The sequence below is a fragment of the Scyliorhinus torazame genome, chromosome 1, assembly GCF_047496885.1.
Source record: "Scyliorhinus torazame isolate Kashiwa2021f chromosome 1, sScyTor2.1, whole genome shotgun sequence".
Classification (NCBI taxonomy): domain Eukaryota; kingdom Metazoa; phylum Chordata; class Chondrichthyes; order Carcharhiniformes; family Scyliorhinidae; genus Scyliorhinus; species Scyliorhinus torazame.
In genome coordinates, this window is record NC_092707.1 from 30,502,373 (window position 1) to 30,520,558 (window position 18,186).

Genomic DNA, 18,186 nt, shown 5'->3' on the forward strand with positions numbered 1-18,186 from the left:
CTGTATATAATAAATGACCGTTGATTTAATTCTTACTAAGCGGTGTGCTGACTTATTAATCATAACTCGAGCTTGAACCACGTGGCGGTATCAGAAAGATACCTGGCGACTCGTGAGCAAAGGTGACATAATCAGAGCTAATAAACTAAGGCTAAAAAGAGCAACAACACTTTAGGAACTTTCAAGCAGTTATTGGATAGGCACATGGAGCACACCAGAATGACAGGGAGTGGGATAGCTTGATCTTGGTTTCGGACAATGCTCGGCACAACACTGAGGGCCGAAGGGCCTGTTCTGTGCTATACTGTTCTATGTTCTATCACAGCCTGGTATGGCAACTGCTCGGTCCAAGAATGTAAGAAACTACAGAGAGTCATGAAAACAGCCCAGTCCGTCACATGAACCCGCCTCCAATACACTGACTCTGCCTACACCTCCCGCTGCCTTGGGAAAGCGGGCAGCATAACCAAAGACCCCTCCCACCCAGGTTATTCTCTCTTCCAACCTCTTCCATTGGCCAGAAGTTACAAAAGTCTGAGCACACGCACCAAAGGTTCAAAAACAGTTTCTTCCCCGCTGTTACCAGACTCCTGAATGGCCCTCTTATGGACTGAATCGATCTCTCTAGTCAGAATACAGGCGGGAGATAGAGAACCTAGTGGAGCGATGTAGCAACAACAATCTCTCCCTCAATGCCAGCAAAACTAAAGAGCTGGTAATTGACTTCAGGAAGCCAAGTACTGTACACACCCCTGTCAGCATCAACAGAGCCGAGGTGGAGATGGTTAGCAGTTTCAAATTCCTGGGGGTACACATCTCCAAAAATCTGTCCTGGTCTGCCCACGTCGACGCTACCACCAAGAAAGCACAATAGCGCCTATACTTCCTCAGGAAACTAAGGAAATTCGGCATGTCCACATTAACCCTTACCAACTTTTACAGATGCACCATAGAAAGCATCCTATCGGGCTGTATCATAGCCTGGTATGGCAACTGCTCGACCCAGGACCGCAAGAAACTTCAGAGTCGTGAACACCGCCCAGTCCATCACACGAACCTGCCTCCCATCCATTGACTCCATCTACACCTCCCGCTGCCTGGGGAAAGCGGGCAGCATAATCAAAGATCCCACCCACCCGGCTTACTCACTCTTCCAACTTCTTCCATCAGGCAGGAGATACAGAAGTCTGAGAACACGCACGAACAGACTCAAAAACAGCTTCTTCCCCACTGTCACCAGACTCCTACATGACCCTCTTATGGACTGACCTCATTAACACTACACCCTGTATGCTTCATCCGATGCCGGTGCTTATGTAGTTACATTGTATATGTTGTGTTGCCCTATTATGTATTTTATTTTATTCCCTTTTCTTCCCATGTATTTAATGATCTGCTGAGCTGCTCGCAGAAAAATACTTTTCACTGTACCTCGGTACACGTGTCAATAAACAAATCCAATCCAATCTTCTCTACTGTTGTTACCACAACACTCCGTATGCATCATCCGATGTCTATGTATTTACATTGTATATTTATCATACGTCCTTTGTTTTTCATGTATGGAACAGTCTGCCTGGACTGTACGCAGAACAATATTTTTCACTGTACATGTGACAATAAATCTAAATCTACATTGTTGATAAATCAGAATTTTTCAGTGGTAATTCCCAGTGAGTTAGCAAAATATTATTTCATAACAGCAGTTTTTCTTGATTTTTTTTGCACCCACAATAATTACAAATGAACAAACTGTAGTAAGGTCTCTCCAAATACATAAGTTACCTATAATGATTTCATAATTATCCAAAAGTTGCTGCAAAATTAGTTCATATCTATGTTCTGAATGTCAAGTGTGGTAACATTTGCTTCTCCATTTCCCATGCCACGCAGAGTTTTTAAAAAATCCATGCCAATCCCAAAGTTTCTACACACAATATATAGAAGAGATTAAGGGATAGTATTCATGGAGAATGAATCAGGCTTCTGTTCTCTGATCGTCTTCTCTGGCCGAATGCAGACTGCCAGGCGCTGTGTGGACAAAGAAAATACTTACATGGTAAAAATGACAAGGAGACCTGCTTCTGAAACATAGGATCATAGAATTTACAGTGCGGAAGGCGGCCATTCGGCCCATCGAGTCTGCGCCAGTCCTTGGAAAGAGCACAGTGGAGCGTGGTATATGTGCAGAATCTCTTGAGTAATAAGGGGATATGGGGTCATGTGGCGAAGGCAGGAGAATGGGGATGAGAAAAATATCAGCCCTGATTGAATGGTGGAGCAGACTCGAGGGGCCGAGTGGCCTAATTCTGCTCCTATATCTTATGATCTTATGGCATTTACAATGGGAGTACTGGATGGCACAATATATAACACTGATTAGCAACACAAATGGAGGTCCAGTGGGAACGGTCATTTTGGATATCATTGGGTGATATGATGAGTTAGCCCCCTGTGAATCGGGTTGGACTCCACTCAGATTGTTGGGCTGAAAATCTCTAGTCTCTTAAAGATTCTACATTAAACCCATATAGTCTCCACCCAGTTCCTAATGAAGGAAGAAGCAGTACAGAATCAAACTGCCAAATCTCACTCACAAATCGTGCGGATTGTAATCGGGGAAGCTGAAACGACACATCGGTCAGGGGTTCTGATCACAGTTCGAAGTTAAAATGCAATGTTGCCACAGAACGGAGGGTTTTCCCCTCAAAATTAACTCATGTTACGCCTCACCAAAGGTTTCTAATGAGAGAGTGCAGAAGGAACTTTACTTTGTGTATGGACCTAGGATTCACTGTATTCCATTCCCCAGAATTGACGTCCATCGCAGTCATGAGTGCAAAAATCCAAATCTTGATGTCAATATTTTTAATTCCTCTTCACATGTACCTGAACAGTTTAAAACTATTTCCAAATATTCTTCTGTGAAGCTGGTGACTTTTGTAAATTATTGGTCGTTGAACTACACGTGTAAATGCAAAGAGCTTTACGTTTGTTTGGAATTATCACTCCCCTTTTTATTTTATTTTCTCTCCCCGGCATTTATGAGTGCCTTGTGGTTGTGTACCACTCCTCTGCTCGGCCGTATGTAAGTGACCGGATTCCAGTGCTCAGCCAAGCACAGCTAAAGATTGATTTCCACGTTTCAGTTTCTCCCCCTTGGCTTCTGATCTGTTCAGTCCCTGAGTTCAAGAGAAGCAAATGTGCCGTGTGAGGTATTGTGGACGTGAAACAGCCCTGGTATAAAGCATGAGCTGCCAATGAATTAATTTTTTTATCTTGCCAAATGGACAAACTCAAAACTCATTTACTTTTGCCCACACACATTCTGCATTCATCTTTTGCTAAACGCAAACAAAACTCATATCAAGAGATGATGTGGAGATGCCGGCGTTGGACTGGGGTGAGCACAGTAAGAAGTCTTACAACACCGGGTTAAAGTCCAACAGGTTTGTTTCGAATCACTAGCTTTCGGAGCGCTGCTCCTTCCTCAGGTGAATGGAGAGGTAGGTTCCTAAAAAATATTTCTGGAACCTATCTCTCCATTCACCTGAGGAAGGAGCAGTGCTCCGAAAGATAGTGATTTGAAACAAACCTGTTGGACTTTAACCTGGTGTTGTAAGACTTCTTACTGATATCAAGAGAGCGCAAGGGAAGTGTTATTACTTCAAATGTGTCATTCTTACCTGTTTAAGAGATCCAGGGGTCCATACTAGTTTATACACCATGTATATTGGAATCCACATAAAGGATGAAGCTCCAATCAGATATCCTACTGTTATACTCCAGTCTGGATAATCGTAGCCAAATAGACTGAGAGGGGGCTGATACACAAGTGAGCTCACTGTAATGAACTGTAAAGCAGATAGAAAATTGATACCTTAAGTTGGGATCAAATAAATAATATTTTTCGCCTACATGATGGTGAATGCTAAGGGTTTTCCAGTTTTATCTCGTTTTAATGTCTTTTAAGGTCACCTCTCTCACAACAAGGAGCAGAATTGGATGTACTGTTGCCAGGCTTGCAACAACAACACTCTTAGATTGACCACTTAGAGGAATGACCCAGTGGGGGCGGAGTGGGGATTATAACCTTGTAATCATTTAAGAAATGATTATATATTCTGGTGTGGGACTGTAGTGACCTTTAGGAGCTCAGAACAGGTTTTCCCATCCCTACTCTGGCACTTCCTACCTAACAAGACTGTTGTAGTAATTTCACCACAGGGAATGCAGCAGTTTGTGAATAAGGCTCACCAGCACCTCAAGGATAACTTGCAGTGGGCCATAAATTCTGACCTTGTTGTCGATGCTCATGTCCCAAGAAATAATTTTAAAAAAATTTACATTGTCTCATTTCCTCTTCAACTGCGTGCAAGCTGAGATTGAGCATTTTTAGATTGCGTTCCATTATTTGTTGAGACTGTGATCAGGAGCAGCACAACAATTCTGAATGACTAGCAAAATAATTAAGTAAACTTAATAGGAAGCATAACAATGGTTAAAGATTTTCAAAATCCAGCACCGGGATGAAACAGAAACTATCAGGAATTTGCCTCCCAAGAAAATGCACCTTCATTCACTGTGCACCCTGTCAAATGGCTCCAAACCCAGTAGCCTCACCCTGCTCACTTAATGGGTGAAGGTACCTATGGACTTAAAACATTGGGTGCGATTCTCTGCCCACCCCCACCCAGCCATGTGTTTCTCGGCAACAAGATGTGGTGCGCCTTTAGCTAGCGGTGGAATTCTCTGCTCCCGCCTCTGTCAATGGGAATTCCCATTGAAACCACCCAATGCCACCGTGAAACCTGTAGGTGGGGTGCTGTGGGAGTGAGCGGCTGGAGAATTCCGCCCATTAACTCTGTTCCTCTCTCCACGGATGCTGCCAGACCTGCTGAGTTTATCCCGCATTTTCTGTTTTTGTTTCAGACTTCCAGCATCCGCAGTATTTTGCTTTCACTTAATGGGTTTTTGCCTTTGAACCAAACAGCTCCTTTGGAAACAGCCTAATTTTCTCACGAGCACATTCTTTTCAACATTGATAGAAACTTTAGCCTGTATTATACTGGAAATTGAATTTGCAAAATTACTGTACAAAATTACTGTACAAATGCGGAACATTCCCATCCACTTTCATTCCCTGCTTTTTAACCTATTTAAAGTAGATGTTAGAACTCATTTGAAATAAACAAAGCATTCATAAAATAACATTTCACAGCAATATTTCCAGATTATAATGTTTTATGACGACACTGCCTTCTAACGTGAAAATTAGAAGATGTTTTACTGCTGTGTCCTGTTCTTGTCACTAAGACACAAGGGATATCAAACCATTAAGATGATGCAGTGCAGGCAGCACGATGGCACAGTGGTTAGCATTGCTGCCTCACGGCGCATTCGATCCCGGCTTTGGGTCATTGTCCGTGTGGAATTTGCACATTCTCCCCGTGTTTGCGTGGGTTTCGCCCCCACAACCCAAGATGTGCAGGGTAGGTGGATCGGCCATGCTAAATTGCCCCTTAATTGGAAAAAATTAATCAGGTACACTAAATTTTTTTTTAAAGATGGTGCGGTGTTAAGGCGGCACGGTGGCGCAGTGGTTAGCACTGCTGCCTCATGGCACCAAGGACCCAGGTTTGATCCCGGCCCCGGGTCGCTGTCCGTGTGGAGTTTGGACATTCCGCCCGTGTCTGCGTGGGTCTCACCTCCACAACCCAAAGGGATGCAGAGTAGGTGGATTGGCCACACTAAATTGTCCCTTAATTGGCAAAAATAATTGTCACTCAGTAAGATGGTGTGGCGCAGGAGGAGCTGCAACATTAATCCATGGTGTCACGATACTGAGTTATGAAGAAGTTCCTTGAAAGGAACAAACTGCGATATTGATCTGACAAAGTGTATAATTGGTAGTGAAAAGCTAAATCGTCAACACAACTTCAAGTTAAAACACTGTACGTGAAGGACACATTGGTAAAAGTTACATTTAGGATGGATATTTGGCTCATGCAAAGTGATCAATGTGTAGAATGTGAGTAGGTTACTAAAGGGTAAAAAAACCCTCAGCTGTGATGGTACATGGCAGATGGCGGTTTGGATCTGTCATTTTACACAATGTAAAACAACCAGGATGTAAAATCCAGGACATTGCTTTATGAGATACAGAATGATCGGCTGCAATCAGTAAGGCAGAGATAGTTAAAACTCATTGATCAGAAATCAATTGAGATAAAAGGTTTAAATTGAACTATGCACTGTGCAAGGGCCTTAACAAGCATTCAAACCCCAGTTGAAAGCTGTTTAATTTCTCATTAGCGTTTCATGTAATTGCTTTTCTGGCAGTGTTCCATTCAATGTGATTGATTGACGGTTCTGTGTTCAAAAGTATAAAGGCCGTATGCGAAGAGTCCATTTGTCAGCAGTTCCAGAGGAGAACATTCAAGCTCCCTTGTTGCTAATAACTCACGCTCTACCTCTTATTTTGAGAGACACACTTCAACTGATGCCCATTCAACAACACATGAGAAGATGCAGTGCAATTTACCAAAGGAATTGTTACATGCCAAAAACGAACAAAGTGGCTTTCAAAAATGAACGGATTAACCTCTTGCTGACAAATTCCAATTTTTAGAATATTTATTCTTGGATTGTGGGCCTTGCTGGCAAGGGCAGCATTTATTTAAGATTGCTAGTTGCCCTGCAAATGTAGTGGTGGGATTTAAACTTGAGCCGTTTGATGCAACTAAGTGGCTTGCTCAGACACTTGAGAGGGTAGTTGGGAATCAGATTGGAATGGGATTGAAATTACATACAGGCCCTCAAGGTAAGCAAAGCAGGTTTCCTTTCCAAAAGGTCATTAATTAAACCAATCCAACAATGCCAGCTTTGCTTTTACTGTTGCAGAATTGCCCTTGAGAAGCTGGTGGTGTACTGCCCTCTTGAACCGCAGCAGTCCATGTGGTGTAGGTACACCCACAGTGCTTTTAGGAAGGGAATTCCAGGATTTTGACCCAGCGACAATGAAGGAATGGTGATATAGTTCCAAGTCAGGATGGTGAGTGACTCAGAGGGGAAGTTACATGTTGTGGTGTTCCCATGGGTCTACTGACCTTGCCCTTCTAGGTGGTGTTGGTTGTGGTTTTGGAAGGTGCTGCCTAAGCAGCCTGGATGAGTTCTTGCAGTCCATCTTGTAGATGTTACATACGGCTGCTACTGTGTGTCGGTGGTGGAAGGAGTGAATGTTTATGGATGGGATGCCGATATAGTGGGCTGTTTTGTCCTACATGATGTTGAGCTTCATGAGTGTTGTTGGGGTTGCACTCATCGAGGTAAGTGGAGAGAATTCCATTATACTCCTGATTTGTGCCTTATTGATGGTGAACAGACTTTGGGAAGTCAGGAGGAGATTTACTTGCTGCAGAATTCCCAGTCTCTGATTTACTCTTCTAACCACAGTATATGGTTGGCCCACTTCAGTTTCTGATTTCTGGTTTGAACTTTGTTCTCTGAATAGTTAGTCTAAGATCTTTTAATAATATAACCATTATACTAGCATACCAAAAATGTACTTGTATAAATGAACTGGTGCTGGTTTAGCACAGTAGGCTAAACAGCTGGCTTGTAACGCAGAAGAAGGCCAGCAGCGTGGGTTCAATTCCCGTACCAGCCTCCCCGAACAGGCGCCGGAATGTGGTGACTAGGGGATTTTCACAGTAACTTCACTGAAGCCTACTTGTGACAATAAGCGATTATTATTACTATTATTGAATACTGAGGGCGCGATTTAACTGGAAAACACAGTCCTGTTTTAGGCACGTTTAGCGGGGTGTTTCTCAGAGCCTGCAACGTCAAGCATGACCCTGCTATCAAACGGGACTCTTTCTTTCTGGCCTCGGTGAGGAACACCGCACCAAGGCCGCACAAATGTTGCTTCCAGCACTGACAAGCTCAGCTCATCATTTTTAAAATGCCAATCCGATCTGTTAACCCCCCCTTGGCTTCCCGCCTCGGTCTCTGGGCCGCCTGTTAGTGCTCGAGCACTCCTCACCCCACCTTAGGAGGGCAGGGCACCCCCAGGCCCGATACCTGACTTGGGCAACCTGGCACCCTGGCAATGCCATCCAGGCACCGTGGCAAGGCAGCCAGAGTGCCCAGGTGCCAATTTACCAGGCTGGCAGTGCCAAGGTGCCTGGGTGGCAGTGAGAATGCCAGGGTACCACCCTGACCAGAGCCTGATCTTTCAGGGGCTACCGATGGCCTGGGAGAGCCCACCCCCAGGTGCCGTTATGCCTGGTTCACGTATGTGCGGACCAGTGTTAAAAGGCGCCATGGCGAGGTCACCCAGGGGCGGATGTTCATTCCTGGGCTGCGGGAGCATCGAGCACTGGCATATTTCCGTGAGCCTAACGGTTCACTCAAATATATAAATCTGGATCTCGCCCAGCGAGGGCAAGATCCAGATTGCAACATTTCATTAGATCTCACAACACGTTCCGTGTATCCCCACTCGTGAGATTTAACGGCCTCGTCGCATCATCGAGCCGGCGCAACAAGGCCCTTCGGTCACACCCTGAGTTTAGTATCTTTCCTTCCCTTCACTTCAGTATATTAATTCATGTGTGAACACATTTGGAATTGTAGTTTAATGGTGTAAATTAAACTAATGGTATAATTCTGACACACGAGGTGATAGAAAGTGCAATGGCATCCGCCATCATGCAATTTACAGTGCTCAGGATTCGCTATTAGGTCTGGAGTACATTAACCAAATGTGGCAAAATATACGGACTCAAGCTACTTCTGGAAAGAGTAATCCAGCTGAGTAGGTGAGAAAAAAAGGCTAAACATAAAGGAAATTGGCTCAAGGTGCACACTGATGCTTTCTGGATGGGTGACCTGTTTCATCGCCAAAACCACAATCCTGACCCTTGCACCTTTCAAATGTTATTTCATGTAAACGGTATGGGCACCTGTACTATTTAAAATGCTACTGGGATTGTACGCCACCAGAGTTTTGAAAGTAGTTTTGCACTTTGTAATTGTTTTCCAAGCCATAAATAAATGAATTACAGATTCTGATTCTGCCAAGATGGCATACATGTGTAACTGCAGGATACAGGCCCACTTTGCATTGGTGCGAAAGGATGTGGAACTCTCTCTCCTGACATGCACATACCTCTATCAGAACCTTTCATTTTGGGGGGAAAAGGGCAAAACCGAGACCTTCCCCAAATTTTACTCTCCACACCCACAAATGACATATCCTTTTGGAGCGCCCTCAACAATCCAGACATTTTGGGGCTATCGTTTTTATCTATCTTGTAAAACTGTTAACACTGTTAATGTGGATTGGCCTGGAGGTGATCGATACATCAGCAATACTGCAGGAGGAATGGTCTTTAGGCGGGGGCAGAAGGATGCCTCCTTATGATATACAAACCAACCCCAGATTTCATTGGCCTTGTTTACTCACAGCTAGGAAGGCAGGGCTGATGCCCACCCAACAAACCCTCCAAAACAGTCCTGGTGAGACACCCAACATTGTCTGGATATCATCGCAGAATCGCTGCACACCTGCAAATAAATTGAGGACAGAAATTTGGAAATTGTGGGAGCTGGAAAAATATTGACAATACAATCTCATATCATTCTCAGATAAATAATATTTCTTGGTATATATTTGATGCATAATGTCCTATGTATATATCATATATACATATAATATGCAAGTATCTCAGCTATGGTACATATATGTGAAAGTCATATCAAATCGCTTTACATAAAAACCTTTACATGTAATACACACTTTCACATGGATTTCTGCCCTATTAGAATATTTATTTACATCTAAAACCCTCTGAAATAACACTCCCAGTTTTCTATAGTGTCAATGTCTTATCAATTACATTGTTAATGTTAATTACATTGTTAAGAGAAACAAGTGATGGATATTTGAACACATATAAATAGTGATGGACATTTGAACACATATAAATAGGGGTTGGCTGAGACACTGGGTGAATGTGAGTATTGACACAGAACAAAGTCAATAAACTCTCAGCAGGGAAAGACCTTTTCATGGTTTTGGCTTCACCAACAGCATGGGTGCTGGTAAAAATAGCATAGATATTGTCAGGAATCCACAGATACCAGAATCCTCTGATACTGGAGTGGCCGTTCTTTTATGACTCAAGGAAAGAGAGTCCATAGGCGATTCAACTGTGCAAAGGATCCTGTTTATATGCTCCCATGTGCATTTCCAGAAATTGATTGCTAGAATGTGATTGGCAGTGGGAACCCAGTTGATTTTTCCATTCTGTAGCCTACATTGAGGTCATTTTCAGCATCCAAAATGCCACCCAAGCTGAGACCGGCTAACCTAGCTCAGAATGATGATCAAACCTTCCCAGTCAGCAGAGCCATATTAAGTTTAGTCATCCATAATAATGCTTTCATATAAAAATGTTGGTGGAAATGTTGACATTGAAAGTAAGTTGATGTTTAGGATCGTGCGAAAGTAAACCACTTTAATTTACTGGTTTATGATAACCATTTGGAGCTAATTTCTAAATTATATCCTCGTCTTCTTTCTCTTTGGTTATATTCTCTTAAGTGGTTTACATTCTTTTCATCTCTCTCACTGGTTTTGCCTCTTTCTCAATGAGAGATGGTATCTCATTGGGGTTGTACCCATTGTCTGGATGCAAATCTTTCACAGCACTGACCAATTTAGAAGTGGAAAGGCCTGAATCCAGTCTGCACAAGTGTTTGGCCTACTGCAAAATCCAGCGAATCCATTCTTGAGACATTCCAGTTGGCCACCGAAATGGGTGTTAAGCCCCATGAGATTAGTGGCCAAACACCCGTTGAAGCATCAATGTGCCAGATGACACTGTCCTAAATGGGACTTGCTTCCCTCAATTTCCAGGTGCCCATGCAGTTGCCGCCAACAAGGTCAGTATATTTTTAAGCCTTTTAATGTGTATCAGGAGCACTCTTCCCAGTTCCAATGCTCTTCTCCCTGCTGCTCTTCCCCCCACCCCCCCATCCCAGGACTTAGACGAGGGTGATAATTAATTCTCCCATTGCTCACTTTGAATATTCAAATGAGGCCTGGCCACCTGAGAACCAATTTCTAGTGACCTTTTTTGCTTCATTTCCTACTTTTAGTTAACCAAACAGAGGAATTGATGTGATAGTGGATCTCTTACCATAAAACCAAGATACGGCAATGGATTCTAGTAATACCACAGCAATAAGACAGGAACCGGATCCAAAATCTTCCATCAGTTTGACAACATATGCCCCTCCCTGAAAAATTCAATTGTATTTCAAATCAGATCAGAGTTATAATTAAATAAATGTAATATTGGAGCGGGGGATGCAATTCATTGATACACTGGTGCTTTAAATCTGAGACTAAACTTTGAAAACGGCACAAACAAATGGGACAATTGTCTCTTTATCTGCTGGCTTTAAATGGCCTATGTAGAAAAGTTTCAATCTATAGCAGCCCAGTTAATAATTGATACAATTATCATTGTGTGTAATTCACAATTCCATCGTAAAAAGGGATTCTCCGCCCGATCGACGATTCCAAACTGGGCGTCGGTGAACGGAGAATCCCGCTCCCTGAATTACTTTTCCAACAGCCCTCTTCCAAATCATTATTCTTCATGGGAGAGCTTTTCTGTCTGACAGTAGAGAAGGAAATTCACTGTTTGCCCTTGTGCAATATCCATTCAAACGGACTTGCCAGTGAGGGCGTAATGATGAGAGGTGGGAAGACCTGGTTCAATTTCCATTTCTGGGCCTCGATGGTGATTTATGACCGACCTCGTGTAGTCAGGAGTAGGACCTGACCCCTGAATCAGATGGTCATAGGTGTGGTGTTCTTTGTGATTCTTATTATCTGGATGGATGTCGTAGTGTTCACAAAGACCATAGAAGCTAGAACATAGAACATACAGTGCGGAAGGAGGCCATTCTGCCCATCGAGTCTGCACTGACCCACGTAAGCCCTCACTTCCACCCTATCCCCGTAACCCAATAACCACTCCTAACTTTTTTGGTCACTAAGGGCAATTTATCATAGCCAATGCACCTAACCTGCACGTCTTTGGACTGTGGGAGGAAACCGGGGCGCCCGGAGGAAACCCACGCAGACACGGGGAGAACATGCAGACTCCACACAGACAGTGACCCAGCAGGGAATCAAACCTGGGACCCTGGCGTTGTGAAGCCACAGTGCTATCCACTTGTGCTACGTGCTGCCCAAACTAAGTTCAATAACAAAGTTAACATTTATTATGCTACTTATTAAAGCTTGACCACTTACTCCTATAGCAAGCTAGTAATCTACACTCTAATAGCACTAGTCTCTACACTCTATCTATAACTGTACTCTGCACTCTCTAGACCTCTCCTCTACACTCTCTCCAGCCCTCTCCCCGAAGCCTGAGAGTCAGTGCTTTATAATAGTTCTGCATCTAGCTCCATCTAGTGGTCAATTATGATATTCCATGAACCCTTTATATTCTGGACATTCCACATAATGTCACAATAAATTCAGTCCAATGCAGGAATTGATCACATATTTTGAATGACACGTCAGTAGTGAAGAGGTGCTGCATTGTTGGAGGTGGTGCATTTTGGAGAATGTGTTAAACTGAGGCCCTACCTGCATTTCCAGATTGAATTAAATGATCCCACAGCGCTATCTGAAGCAAAACAGGAAATTCTCCTGGCTAACATTTATCTCTCAAACTGCACCACCTCAACTGATTAATTGCCATTTATCACGTTGCAATTTGTGGAAGCTGAATGTCCACCAATTAGCTACCATGTGTGCATACATAACAGTGACTGCACTTGAAAAGTCATGTCTCAGGTCTGAAGGTCTTTGGGACAGATGTGATGAGGCATCATGGCGACTGTCTGGTGAGTTTGTTGTCTTGTCACCCCTCACACAGGCACTCCCTCTTTCCACACGCCCAGAACGTTCTTCAGTTCAATGGTTAACTTTGGGTGTTTTTTTTTATACCTTAGATAATCTAACATCAAATAAAATAGGAAATGACACCATTGAGGATTGTACTTACATGAGTGAGTGTGCTGAGAGATCCCATAAAGCACACAATGACCAGTCCCAAAACAAATAGTTCCCTCCTTTTAGCAAACAGATGAGGATACTCGTCTATCACTGCTGTGATGATGGATTCCAGACCTCCGTACTGTTAACAAGAATACCGCAATGAATCACCCTGGCTCTACTTCCCAGAAAATGCACATGTCTGTTCAACCCTTCTCCATATGGAGGAAGAGCACAGAAACAAAATGATATCAGCCCTCAGGTATCTAAATGATTTCCATATTTTCAGGAATATTATTTTCAATCTGGACAGAATCAGGAAAATGGGCAAACCGCTGAATCAACAGGATTGGATTCTTTTCTGCCAGGTTCTAAATGGTTACCACGTGTTCTCAAAATGTAAAGTGACGGCTGATAATTAAGTCTAGGGTGCCTGAATAAGGCAGGGTTTGGATTTGTTAGCATTATCTGAGGCTTAGGCCCAAGTCCGACTCATTGTTCGATTATGTCCAGTGCCCTATCAAGCAGTTCCCAGTCAATCACAACTCAGAGCCCGCACAAATATCGTCTGCAAGGCTCATTATTCAAAATTCAGGGCGAGCTCCATAACATACCCGCAGTGACTCATTTGTGCTGCACTCTTTAGAAAATAATTGATTTTGTGATTTCACTGAGTTTTTCTAAAATAAGTTAAGTTCTAGCCTTTGCCCAAGTGATTAGGTTATTCAAATTAAATAGCTTGGAGGGGACCAGAGGTTACTGTATAAATTGAAAAGGCGCAGATCGAGATGTCAGTGGCACAGTGGTTTGCACTGCTGCCTCACAGCACCAGGGATCCAGGCTCGATTCCGACCTCTGGTGGTCTGTGTGGGCTAACTCCGGGTGCATCAGTTTCCCCCAACACTCCAAAGATGTGCAGGTTAGGTGAATTGCTAAATTGCCCATAGGTGGAGTTACAGGGATAGGGGAATTGGGCCTAGGTGGGGTGCTTTTTCAGCGGGTCGGTGCAGACTTGATGGGCCAAATGGCCTCCTTCTGCACTGTAGGAATTCTATGATTAGATGCTGGGTGGTCCTTTTTTGCAAAGAATTGTTGATCTCATGAATGAGTTCTTCATAAGTGCATCAAGTTTGAATTCACTGCAAGTGTTAAAAAGATGAATGAGTTCCTAGGGAGTCATTAACACATAAAAACCACGGTGAGACATCATGGGTGTACTACTTAGTTACTGCTGTATTCTGGAACTTGCTTGATTACCTTTGGGGATTGGATATAAACTTCCCAGTTTCTGTTCCCTAAATTGGCCTATGATTTATCCTCTTTTTGTGTTGTCTCTCCTATTGTGTGACTGCGAAGGGAATGGGTGGAGGTGTTGGTCAGGGAATGTGATGGTTTGCAGAGGTTTCTCCATGCCAGGGATTGGACAAGCTTATGGAATATATGGGACGTGATTCAGCGATCCTGTTGCTCCGGACGCAACAGCCGAATCGCGCACGAACCCCAATTCGGGCCATGCACCGGGCGTGAAACCTCACACGGGTCACTCAACACTGGCACTGCCAGGGTCACTGCCAGGTTGCCAGGCTGTCAGTGCCAGGGTGCACATGTGCCAGGTTGGCACTGCCAAGGGTCGGGATTGGGGGGCCCTTGCCAGGTAGATGGGGGGGTGAGAGGGGCCTCCCCAAGGTTGGGGGGATAGGGGGGCTTGAATGAAAGCGGGGGGAAGATCGGGGCAGCCAGACAAAATGGCACCCCCGATCTGCAAGGAGCCTTTCCTGGAAATCCCTCTACATGCAGCCTTGCTGGGGAGAAACTCCCCGAGGCCAGAAAATTGAAATGAAAGATGTTTTTGTTCAAAATCACCCAGATATATGCATGCTGTTAGTTATACTATCATCGGTTGCTAGCTAACAACTCGCAACTGAAAATTCCTGATTCAGGTATGGCTGCTTAGTGAATACTGGACTGGCAACAGGGAATCGGCAAATTCAATAATAAATGGCTGGTGTCAGGGAAATGACCATGAATGCTCTGGATTCCTGTATAATTCCAGCTTGTTCCCGCACCCTTATCAGGGAGGTGTCCAGCCATCCTTATTTGATCTGGCCTACATGTGACTCCAGTCCGTCACTGTGATAACTCTTCATGTCCTCAGGACAACTACCGCTGGACAAAAGACTGGATCATTATTAAAAAGTCACCTAGTAGACTTGATTGATTGTAGAACATGTAAATTAAATTAAATAAATAAATAATCTTTATTGTCACAAGTAGGCATACATTAACACTGCAATGAAGTTACAGTGAAAAGCCCCTAGTCGCCACATTCCGGCGCCTGTTCGGGTACACAGAGGGAGAATTCAGAATTCTCAGCTGGTACGGGAATTGAACTGTGCTGCTGGCCTTGTTCTGCATCACAAACCAGCTGTCTAGCCTACTGAGCTAAAAGTGGATAGATCTGGCTAGACTCCCGTAACTCTTCTGAGTGGTCATTCTTCAGTGACCAGTATGCTAATAGACTATCCGATTATAGACAACACGGTAGCTGAGCTTAATCGTGCCCTGACTTGACTTCTATACATGTACCAGGCAAGGAACTGAGAGAATGCCACAGTCAGTGATGTGGGTTATTTGGCATGTGGAAGTGTTAGAATCCTTCAGGTGTCACTAAAGATGAGTTAATTTTTAGCCCTCACAAGAAATGCCCTAGGTGCTGCTTTCATGCATTTCCAGTATAATTCTCTGGATCACAAGCACTTTACCTGATCTGGGTGTGTCAAAAACTGACAGCGGGTGACAAGAATACATTTACGAACATGGATATTTCTTATCGTTAACCGTTATTGTAACAAGCACAGGTTCGACAAGCTACTCCATCTGAAATATAATTTATTCAATTGGAATGTATTTTCTTCCAGTTGAGACCTTCTAACTGTAAAAGTTTCAAATTGTTTTTTTACTGAAGGTTTATACTTACGGTACTATCGAGGCCTAGGGTTATCACCATGAGAAAGAACAAGATTGCCCAGAAGGGGGAGCCAGCCATGTTAGCGATGGCCTCAGGATAGGTTATAAACAGTAGGCCAGAACCTGAATATCCAAAAGAAGGCATATTAATCTTTCTTTAGAGATCGTTACAAATACAGAGTTTATGAGATTGTTATGAATGAAGGAATCATGTGACCCATTCTGAATTCTCCCTAGCAACAAGCTTGTGTGGATTGGTGGTTGGGGGGGGTGGGGATGGAGGCTCCAGGTGAATTTACTGAGAAGGTGAAAGATGTGCTGATGGATACACTTTTAGGATTGTATTTTCATGTTATAGGGAGATAGTGGGAGTCAAAAGTGCCTCAAAAGGCGTGACTTTTGTTCAGGGGAGCGGGGGTGTTATGTGTTTGCAGGGGTCAGGCCCTTTGTCCGAGTTTTGTTCGATATTCCACCCTCTAGCCCTAACCCACTCACCGTATCCCATCAATGTTTATTTAGTCAGGACACGGGGAGTCCACACTGAGTAAAATAAAGTTTTATTTACACAAACGGTGTGTACACTACTCGGTAGATCACTACTGGGTTCCTATTCAGGTCGGTGCCTTATTGACTGACCTTTTATACGTTTAATTGAGATACCCTGCCCCTCGCGGGGAGCTCATACTCCCCAAGCCTTCCCACTCCGTAGATTCCGGAAAGGGATATTACAGTTAACTCATGCAACACACGCCCCCACCCATCCTCATTGGCATCTCATACCCTCCATGCCAACCCGTGCTCCTCCGCCCATCTTCAAGGGTCCCTTGTACCCTCCATCCAAATCCATGTCCCTCCACTCATCCCCAACAGCCCCTCACACCCTCCATGCCAACTCATAGTATTTCCATGCCCATTTGTAGAATCCCTACAGTGCAGGAGGCCATTCGGCCCATCAAAGCTGCAGCGACATTCTGAAATAGCCCTCTACCCAGGTTATTTGTAACTTTCTTTTTTAAAAACTTGTTACTTAGCTCTTTGAAAGTATCAATCAAGCAGGCATTTAAAGTATTAACAGCAGAAACTTTAAGCTCTTACCACCTCTTTATCTTGTGTAAATAAAAGCTGAACCATGAACAAAATTGATCAAATAGAAAAAGCTGTCAACCAAGCAATGTTTTCCCTTGTGCACACTTATTTTCAACAAATGAAATGGGAGTCTGGGTTCTCAGGCAAGCCTCATTATGTATGCTGTGCTACGAGACCACAGTTTCTATAACACAGAAACTCTTCAAAGAGGCAGAGTTTTGTTTATTTTAGCAAAGGAACAATTTTGCAACCCACTCATGGCCTTGTTCCAAGTTTCTTTCTTGTGCTGCTCTGCATTTAACAGAGATTATTTTTGTTGAAGAGTCACTCAAATTAACGCACCTTTGTCTTTTGCCACCTCCTCCACATCAACGTTGCGCATCTCAGCCATGTATCCAAGGACTGTGAAAATTACGAAGCCGGACAGGAAACTAGTCAGACAGTTCACTACGCTGGTGACAATTGCATCCCTGCAAGGAAAGTAAAAAGTCAGATCAACAATAAAATGCTGCAAACCAAGAGGGTTCATTTTCTGCATTAAGGACCTTCATCACTGGTTGTATCACTGGGCGGTGTCAGCATGGGTTTCCTCTGGGTGCTCTGGTTTCTTCCCACATGTCCCGAAAGACGTGCTTGTTAGATGAATTGGACATTCTGAATTCTCCCTCAGTGCACCCGAACAGGTGCAGGAGTGTGGCGACTAGGGGATTTTCACTGTAACTTCATTGCAGCGTTAATGTAAGCCTACTTTGTGACGCTAATAAAGATTATTATTATTACATGTCAATAAATTACAGGAGCATTTTCAATGGTTTCCTTCCATTGACTTCAATGTGCACCTGATAGTTCCCGATTAGTGCAACTGACAGGAAAGGATCCCCAATGACCTGGCAGCACATTTACAAAGAATTTCTTCTCATATTATTCCACATATTGGGCGTGCTCTTTCCAAAAGGGAACAAAGCCCCTGAGTGAGCAAGTTTAGCCGTATGTTTCCCGGCACTCGCACAAAAGCCGTGTGTTTCCCGGCACTCGCACACAGA

The 18,186-nt window shown here is 43.8% G+C and overlaps 1 protein-coding gene across 1 annotated transcript in view; it reads right to left on the reverse strand.

Annotated features, from left to right (window-relative positions):
- Positions 1 to 1,809: 1,809 nt before the first annotated feature.
- Positions 1,810 to 18,186, reverse strand: part of slc6a4b (solute carrier family 6 member 4b) — a 64,542-nt gene continuing 48,165 nt past the window's right edge. The window contains exons 7-13 of the mRNA XM_072481830.1: positions 17,486 to 17,613; positions 16,068 to 16,180; positions 13,101 to 13,232; positions 11,211 to 11,310; positions 9,473 to 9,573; positions 3,687 to 3,854; positions 1,810 to 2,031 (exon numbers count right to left, since the gene is read on the reverse strand). Coding sequence (XP_072337931.1) covers positions 1,951 to 2,031; positions 3,687 to 3,854; positions 9,473 to 9,573; positions 11,211 to 11,310; positions 13,101 to 13,232; positions 16,068 to 16,180; positions 17,486 to 17,613 — 823 coding nt within the window. The 3' untranslated portion in view covers positions 1,810 to 1,950. The remainder of the gene's footprint in view (positions 2,032 to 3,686; positions 3,855 to 9,472; positions 9,574 to 11,210; positions 11,311 to 13,100; positions 13,233 to 16,067; positions 16,181 to 17,485; positions 17,614 to 18,186) is intronic.